We start from the raw sequence: 9,824 nt of genomic DNA, 5'->3' as shown, positions 1-9,824 counted from the left end.
CTTAGGATAATATGAATCTAAGTTTTGCGCTATATAAAACCACTCTGTAGAGTGCGTGGGTTTTTTTTTTTTTCACTGAGTGTACCTTCCCAGTCTACTGAATGGGAACAGCAGCAAAAAGATATATCTTTATATATATAAATCTTCTGACCGTGTGTTTGTAATTGAACTGCTCCTAAACGGCTGGACCGATTTTGATGAAATTTTTTGTGTGTGTTTAAGGAGATTCGAGGATGGTTTAGATTCACAATTTGGTCCACTGGAAAATGTTTTTTAAATTAATTTTTCATATGTAATTAACTGCTAATTTTGGAATGTTTTACATTGGATCCGATAGATTGCGCTACCATCGGAGTATCCAATATTCAAACCTTACATTGGCGTAAACGTGCAATAAACAAAACGATGCCAAAGTAAAAGGCGACATCTGTAGAAAAGTTTAGTTTTCATAATGTGGACAGAGTTGTTCGTTCTTAAGTAATAAATTGGGTGATTCAATAAATCTATGGGTAGCTATATTAATATATATAAAAAAGAAAGTTGTGTTAGTTGCACCATTTATAACTTAAGAACGGCTAAAGCGATTTGGCTGAAAATTGGTGGAGAAGTAGCTTAGAATCAGGGTAAGGACATAGGATACCTTTTATCTCTTTATGTTTAATACAAATCATAAATATAAAAATTATATTTCAAATAATAAGCATTTGTTTAAAATTTATGTTTGTAGGAATCATTTGAATATATGCGTACAATTATAAATAGATTCTTCCTCAAAAATAATACTATTGCTAAGTATTTGGAATAGTAGAAAGGAACTGCAACCAAATACGAAGTAAAATAGATTATAACTGGCTCAGTAATCAGTCGTTGAGTATGTAATATACCACGTGCATCCCAAAAGACTGATGTCATAACCTTTCCAGACGACTTTTTCGTCTTTCCACGCCTGAGAACCGCTTCATCATGTACAGTCGATTGGACTTCAGTGGGAAATGATGGAGTTATGTTTCTATTGTCACACACCGACGCAAAAATTTGGTTTTATTACGATTAAAGAGCACTCAAACACTTCTCATAATCAGTTATTCGTTGTTTTTGTTGGATTATGAACTTGCGAGGCACCGACTTTGCACAGAGCTTTCGCCTCTTTAAGCTTAGCAAATATCTTTTCATCGGTGGACTTCCCTAAGCCCAAATTCAACAGTATTTTCCCCCAAAAAGCAATGCTTTATTAACACTCGAAATGCTTTATGATCCATTTTTTAAAAACTAACACAAGTTGCTTCATAAAAATGCTATATCTCATTAACTAATAGTTATAATCCAACCAATAGAAATCATATAGATGGTGGTAGTAGTATTATCTATGTATCAGCCACAGTGAAGCGTGGACTACTAGTATTTTATATAAAGTCAACCTGAAGGAATGTTTGTGAATTATCTAAAAGTAGGCTTTGGTAAGGCCATTAGATCAAGCAAAATAATTATTGTTATAAATGTATTACTTTCCCTATGATAATTCATTGGGATCGTTTATCCTTAATAGAGTACAAGTATATTAAGTTTGCTAAGAAATTTGTAACACCCAGAAGTTTTTGAAATATCGATATATCGATCTGAAATTCTACACACGTCCTTTTCTCCTCAAGAAGCTGCTCCTTTGTCGGAACTGGCGAAATTGAACTACCATTGCATACAGCTGCCATAAAAACTGACCGATCATAATCAAGTTCTCCTACAGAGTTTTTTTATTTGTGAATTGTATTATAATTTCGGTGCAACGGAAGTTGCGTTTTTTTCTTTCATTCATGCTATTTTGAGATATACACGATTGTACATATTCTACATTTCGGTATAAATGCAATTTATGGAAGCGATTTATATTATGTATATACATATGTATGTATGTACAACTGCGACCAATGAAATTGTAGTGGGTACCAGTACTCTAAAAAGAGTTTGCTTTCTGTTGCATTGGGAATAAGAAGAATTTAGTTGTTGTTCCCTTGCAGTTTATGTACATACATACGTCTTGTTATATAAAATTAAGGGAAGCAATTAAAATAGTAGTACATAAAACAAGTAATTTTAAATGATGCATGAAGTTCCCTTCACTACGGACCACAGCTCATTTTTTTTTTTTATTAGTCTTCTAAATACTTTTCTTTATGCTAACCCAAAGGTATTCTGTGGGATTGAGGTCAAAAGGTTGAGCTGATACGTCCATAACCTTAATTCCATTAAGCCAACACCACTCCTATGTCCACCCACTGGTATGTTTGGGGTATACTAACATTCGGGCACAGGAATGGTTTCGGGTCAATGCAATGTTATAACTTAATCTCCAGATCTGAATCCTATTTAAAACCCTTTACCCTTTCGGAAGAGCCATTTTAGCGGCATGCCTCCTTCAAATGGTAGCATCGGGCTACGTGATCTTTTAGTAAAAGGAACCTTACGAGGGCTGTGAACATACATATATTATGTTCTCGTAATCTTCTTCTCGCAGTATGAACATCGCAGACTGAATTTAAATCGTCGCATACGTTGTGGGTCGAGTTTTGTTGTAGTTGACATTCAACTGCAACTCGGTTTTCAACTTAACCCGTAAAAAAAAAATCGAGAAAAAAGCTGTCTAACTTCAACTTTTTTTGATTTCGTCAGTGGGGTTGACTAGACCATCAAAGTACTTGTGTTAGGAAGTTCGAATGCATTTGAGTGATCAGGATGGTTGTCATATACGCAAGACAACAATTTTGGCCCCAACATTTTTGTCATCGTATTGCAAATAAAAACTAATTTCTATTTTAATAATTATTTATCTTTTTGTGACCAATAACTAAATAAAATTGCTTAAATTTTTTTTTAATTTTCAGTTTTTTAATTATCTGCCAATTCTTCATTTTTAGATTAGCAACACCAATGAAACTTAGGCTCAAAATAGTTGAAAATCGTAACATCAAAAAGAGTTGGTTGATCTGAGTGTTATTAAAATAGTTGTAAGCGTAAACATTTCCTTCGGCAACCTCTGAGATAATCCGACTATGACCTTTTTTTCGAATCAGGTTTCTAATCTATTTTCACTTTTTTCATTATAATGTTTCGCGTCCCACTAAAGAATACAAACACATTATATGTATTCAGTTGAACTTCCCTATCTCGTATCCCCATAGAACATAGAACATAGAATTGATTGAGGTATGCACTGCGACCTTGGGTCTATATAGAACACGACCAAGAGCTTGAGTTTAATCCTTGGGAGGTTGGTTATTGATTTAAACCTTTTGAGGCTGTACCCCCCTATTAGCAACTTGGCATGCCGCATACCATGCGCCTGTTGCCAATGACCTTCTCTACCCACTCTCTCTTCCTTACGGAGCAGCTCCTTTATAGTGTGTGGGCCCACCCCAGTGAACGGTTCGGGCCCTACCATGTTTGTGGAGGCTGCGGAGCGGGCGAGTTCGTCAGCCAGTTCATTGCCGGCTATGTCTCTATGACCGGGTACCCAAATTAGGTGTACTTGGTTCAGTTCAGATAGGCTGTTTAGCCGTTCTCTACACTCCTGCACTAGCAGCGATTTGATCTCGTAAGCGGAGATCGCTTTTAGTGCCCATACTTCACAAAAAAAATTAATTAGAGAGACTTCGAGTTATAGAATTTTTCATTAAATCATAAAGATTTTCAAAAAGCTGTAAAATATAGATTTATACATATTTACTTATTTACTTCGTACAAAGTTTTTTAATTATGTACATTAAACATGTTTTCTGTAATTTTAGGCTGATGAATTTTTGCCCTGTAGTGATCGTCACGCTAATACATACAAATTCATATTCGTTGAGTCTGAAATATTCGGTTATACAATATCATCTGTTTTAAATCCGGCTCATTTGAAGGGATAAATACGCCCGACGACTTCTGCATGAGCAGCTGCTTACAAAATGCCCCGAAAAATGCAACTTAGAGAATCACTTAGGAATTTTGTATGACATTTGACTTCTAAACGATATTGCCAATTGAAGAGTTCGAGTTACTGAAGTCCAACTGTATGTATATTTTTTATCCGTTTAAATAACTGTAAAACTTACAATAATGCACATTAAAAACTATTTTCTTGGAGTGAAATGAATTTTTCTCCAAATTTATTCCTAATCACTATTTCTTTACTCGCTCAAAATTGCAAGCATCGCAATATTATCTATTCTACGAAATAACGGAATACCTTTGACATTTTCAAACTAAGTGCAAGATGGACGATACATGCTTAATAATGTTATATTAAAAGTAATCGATACCAATATATGTATTGTGCAGTGCCAAATATGTAGCAAAATTTATTTAACTATTACCCACATTACTGGAATGGATGGAAATTTTAAACAGATGTGGTCAATATCATTCAGCCGGGTTTTTGGCTAAACCCACCCAATGTCTGATTTCCTGCTACAATTAATGTGTGCGGTATAACCACCAAAAAGACAGAATTTCGCTGGGTATTTTACAAGCGTTTATTTATATAACATATACTGATAATGTAGCTTACATTTCAAGGAATTTTAAACATGTAAAGAGCAATGAAAACCCTTGCCTTATTATGCGTAGAGCTTTATGAACATGGTAATTTAGTATCTACTGTTGTTAATCTGTGAATTTATTGCGGTATTCACTGCCGAAGAAGCAGCTTGTTGTATGTGCTGATTTCTCATAAATTCTGTTGCGAATTCTTGCTGCGCTTTAGCCATACTGGCCCCAGTGCTACGGTAAATTGAATGAATCTAGAGAGGAATAAACAAAAATATTTCGTATTAAAGGTAGTTTTCAAATTCAATTGCACATTATAAAATACCTTCGTAATCATCATTATATTTGCAGCTGCGGTTGTTGCAAAACAAAAAGCTATGCAAAGCAAAAGCAGTCCAACAATGATACTCGATGCTGTCCCATCAAATTGCGAAATAGCAATATAAAATCCGCAATACCCCGTGTCGGGAAGACCGACGGCTTGAAAAACTGTAAGCACAGTTTGAAAAAAGTATACAAAAAAAAATACCATGAAATTAAAGCTGGAATCATTTCGGAAAGCTTTATAAGCCGGTCGAAACCTATGATCAAAAATTTAGTGTTATTTTTCAGTTATTCCTTAATATCAATCAACTCATTTACTTACCAACAAATGTAAGATGCAGGAGTAGAAAGCATTGCGTAAAATAAAGCTAAGCCAAAGGTGGTAATTTTCCCAGAGTAAAATAGAATTATTAATCCACCAATTATGTTGAGTACCATAGTCATGGTGTAAACTGAAAATAAAACAAAATGCAATTAAATTTGTTTACCCTTAGTAAAAGTAACTGTACTAATAAATTGTTTTTTTTTTGTAGTGTTTTGGTTACTCCTTATAGTCTACAATTTTGACAAACTATTGAAAACTTCATTTTAATTACATAATAACATTTGCACTTAACAAATTATTATTTGTCTATTTGCATTAATTGTAATAATTTTTATTCTTTTCGAATTATTCCTTGTATTTTTCCATATTTTTGTAACAACGATAGTTAGCATTCTTGCAACCCAATTCCGATTTTAAATGTTATTACAGAATCTGTTTGAATTTGCGTCTTTTCCAATATAAGTAAAACAATATTCCAGTCAACAGTGCTAGTATTTATCCAAGGGACAAAATTTAAAAAAGAGGGTTAATTTAGATTTTTCTTTCAAAGATGCCAACAAGTAAAAATAATATCTTAAATGGCTATAAATTAAATTAATCTACTAGATCATTTGCCGTTTATACAAGAATGTTAAAATTTACACGGGCCAGTTGACTTCTGAAAAGCACTAGATTTTGTTAAAAATTATGTAAAAATCAGGGATTGTAACAGTTATGAGGAAATGGGCAAAAAATCAAGTTTAATATTTATTTTACAATTAATATTTTTTTCTCACATATATATTTTAAATGTTCGCTTACAAAATTAGATTTACTTGATAACTATTAGTTATTTTTGTCACATAATAATAGTTCCGCAGTTAGTTTTCTTATTGCATAAGAGTTATTTAAAACAATTCTGTGGGCAATAAATAAAAGTTATCACATTACTATTATTTTGTAAACGTAAAATAAAAAGCAAAATATAACGATTATTATATAAAGCAAAAAATTAAATTTTAAACATTTTTGACGTATTTGACTAATCACCCAAAAAACTAATTATTAATTAATATTTTTTTTAGTCAAAAATTATACAATAAATGAATAAATTACTTTCGGTATTCGACTCAATTTGTCTACATATGTCATTCGAGCAAAATGATACCAAACGAATACGAGTTGCTTCATAACAGTTTTACATAATATAAATTATTATTTCATGCTTACAAGTGCATTACCAGAAAATTGCTATTTATAATTAATTAGTATAAAATTAATTGTGAAGCTGTTTAAGGTACAATATAGTCAAAACATATTTAAAAAGACTTTTGCAACAATCAATTTGGCCTAACTTTGTCATACAAGATATGACTTCAAAGTTGTAACATTTTCTCCTTCAACCATCTAATGCCTTTTTTAATTCCGACTATACGATTCCATAAAACCCTAAATATAAATTATTTACTTGTTCATTTAAATATAATTAGTTTTTTGATATTTCTAATATCAAGGGTTAGTTCATATAAACACGGGCATGCTACACTTACTTAATGTTTAGTTGTTATTTTAAATAATTAGTAGATACTGCTACTACCAGTAAAAATTATAAAACTAGAAATTTTACTTACACATCCATGTGTAGTACAAGTGTTTTACTAGTTTCTGAAACTCTGGCGGAATCTCCAAGTTGAAATCCTGATAAAAACATGGCTTCACACAAAAATTATCCGGTAATGGCGGCCAATTATTCAGTTGAGGAACATTCCCTTGGAGCTGCTGTTCTCTTCTATCTAATTCAGCCGCTTTGCGATCTAATTCTTCTTGACGGCGCTGTAAGAAATTTTTCGTAAATAGTTTATAAATAGTCTTTGTTGCTACTTGTAGGATAGAAACCAGAAAATATAATACAATCTTTCAATTCCCAATAAGTTACAAGCAGATATTACCTATCCTTGCAATCCTTGTGGCTGCAAAGTGCACACATGTTCACTTATTGGTATTGAAAATGAAAGTATTTATGAATTTGAAAAGGATAACCCATATAAAATTTACTTGGCTGCGATTTAGAATAGCAACCCCCATTTTGGGGTTAAAATGGATATGTACGGATAGAGGATGTCCTCCATCAAGATATATATATACATATAGTTGCCGCTGACTTATGGTTTTTGAGATATTTGCATTTAAAGTTCGAAAAATCAACTATTTAAAATGCGTGTTTCTCCAATTTATAATGCATTTTAGACTTATATTTTATACCTTTATATCCACTAACACTTTTCTAATTCGTTTCTAATCATTTATTTTAGATTAAATAGTGCAAAAATAACTTTAATTCCATATCAAACTTTAGTTAAAATCCATTTATTCATAAAATAAGAAAATGGTTGTAATCAAGCAAAAAAATTAATGTTACCATATGTTGTAATGGAATAAAAATAAGAAAAAAGAAAGATTATGACGTCATAACTAAATTCATTATCGTGTGATGAGTAATGTAAAACCTTTCAGAATTCTCATTATCTTGATAAATCCCGGTGTTGGACCGGGCAAAACGGAGTTCAACGCAAAAAAACTGAGCACACCCAGGTGTTGGTCCGACCAAGGGTTATTTTTTTGAAGCGCGACCGAAGGCCGCCAATGCAGAAAGGAGTTCAACGAAAAGAACTGAGCACGCCCAAGTGTTGGTCCTACTGAGAGTTATTTTTTTTGAAGCGCGGCCGAAGGCCGCCAATGCAGAAAGGATTTCTATGCGGAAAACTAATGTGTTATACATATATTTCCTGTCTTTGGGGTATTATTTGTTTTCTTTATATCTTTTGGTTCTTCTGTAAAATATGAACGTAAGGAAGCACTGATTATTATGTAGAATGCAATCTTTTTGTTATTGTATGAACAAAAATAAATAAACACAAGTTGAATGTTGAATAAAAGTTATTTTTACACTATTTAATATAAAATAAATGGTTAGAAACGAATTAGTGAAGTGTTAGTGAATATAAAAGTTAAAAATATAAATATAAAATTCATTATAAATGGGAGAAACACTTATTTTAAATAGTTGAATTTTTGAACTTTAAATGTAAATATCTCAAAAACCATAAATCAGCGGCAAATATATATATATATATATATATATTTTCTTAATCTGGATGACCTCCTCTATTTACCCAAAACCAATATGCATGATTACTTCGAATGTTAAAATACAACTATTGGACTTGTGTTTATTTATCTTAATCTGGATGACCTGCCTCTATGCATGATTACTTCGAATGTTAAAATACAACTATTGGATATGTTTGATTCTAAAATTTACCCAAAACCAATATGCATGATTACTTCGAATGTTAAAATACAACTATTGGATTTGTTTGAGCTAAACTATCAGACTAAATGCGATGCAATTAATTATTGCTATTATAAAACCCAATAACTTGTAATACCGTATCAGGTTGCAAACTTATTGTGTCTAACTTAAAAATCCAATGATTAATCAGCCAGCTTTGCAAGATTGCTTTGTTATCGACAATGCACATATATACATATATGTATTCAGCCTACGCTTTGACACGCTCGAAAAAATCGACATCATGTATGTAGATATATCGGGTGATTTTTTAGAGCTTGATAACTTTTTTTTAAAAAAAAACGCATAAAATTTGCAAAATCTCATCGGTTCTTTATTTGAAAACGTTAGATTGGTTCATGACATTTACTTTTGAAGATAATTTCATTTAAATGTTGACTCATGTGGTTTCAACAAGATGGCGCTACATGCCACACAGCTCGCATGATTCTATGGCCATTTTGAGGGAAAACTTCGGAGAACAATTCATCTCAAGAAATGGACCCGTAAGTTGGCCACCAAGATCATGCGATTTAACGCCTTTAGACTATTTTTTGTGGGGCTACGTCAAGTCTAAAGTCTACAGAAATAAGCCAGCAACTATTCCAGCTTTTGAAGACAACATTTCCGAAGAAATTCGGGCTATTCCGGCCGAAATGCTCGAAAAAGTTGCCCAAAATTGGACTTTCCGAATGGACCACCTAAGACGCAGCCGCGGTCAACATTTAAATGAAATTATCTTCAAAAAGTAAATGTCATGAACCAATCTAACGTTTCAAATAAAGAACCGATGAGATTTTGCAAATTTTATGCGTTTTTTTTTTAAAAAAGTTATCAAGCTCTTAAAAAATCACGAAGAAACGTATGTATGTACTTATGTTCACATATATTTATGTATGTACATATACCGGCCCAGAATAAAATTGTAATATTACAAAAAAATACCTGCAATTCCTCAGTAGTTATTTGAATACTCGTACTTGCAGCAGTAGGAGGGGCGTTTTGCGATAAAGGCTGGACGACTGCTGCATTATTACCAGAGTTTATCTGCAACTTATGTTTACCGTCATCCGAGTCAAATGGGTTATATTCTTCCAATGAATTTTGAATATTAGTTGTTACTCTTGTTGCCTGTTGTATAGCAGGATCGGCAAAAGGATTTTCACCGAAAGGGTCGTCAAAACCAGACATTTCAAATACCTATTCTTGTTTCGTGTATGTTTTACGTATTTTCCATTAGTAACAATGAAAATTTTTTACAATAACTAAAATGCTATGACGGAATACATCGGAATTTATCAAATAATATAGGGTTACACATAT

General features: G+C 32.4%; 1 protein-coding gene across 1 annotated transcript; it reads right to left on the bottom strand.

Moving 5' to 3' along the window:
* Positions 1-4,484: 4,484 nt before the first annotated feature.
* LOC120775578 (secretory carrier-associated membrane protein 1) lies at positions 4,485-9,767 on the bottom strand. Its single transcript, XM_040105815.1, has 5 exons — positions 9,447-9,767; positions 6,781-6,982; positions 5,168-5,297; positions 4,847-5,102; positions 4,485-4,775 (listed from the first exon to the last, which is right to left on the bottom strand). The coding sequence occupies exons 1-5, from the start codon at positions 9,690-9,692 to the stop codon at positions 4,623-4,625; spliced, it is 987 nt and encodes a 328-aa protein (XP_039961749.1). The 5' UTR covers positions 9,693-9,767; the 3' UTR covers positions 4,485-4,622.
* Between the last annotated feature and the right edge of the window lie 57 nt (positions 9,768-9,824).

Source organism: Bactrocera tryoni, chromosome 4, assembly GCF_016617805.1.
Source record: "Bactrocera tryoni isolate S06 chromosome 4, CSIRO_BtryS06_freeze2, whole genome shotgun sequence".
In the NCBI taxonomy this organism is placed as follows: Eukaryota; Metazoa; Arthropoda; class Insecta; order Diptera; family Tephritidae; genus Bactrocera; species Bactrocera tryoni.
This window is presented reverse-complemented; position numbering and strand designations above follow the sequence as displayed.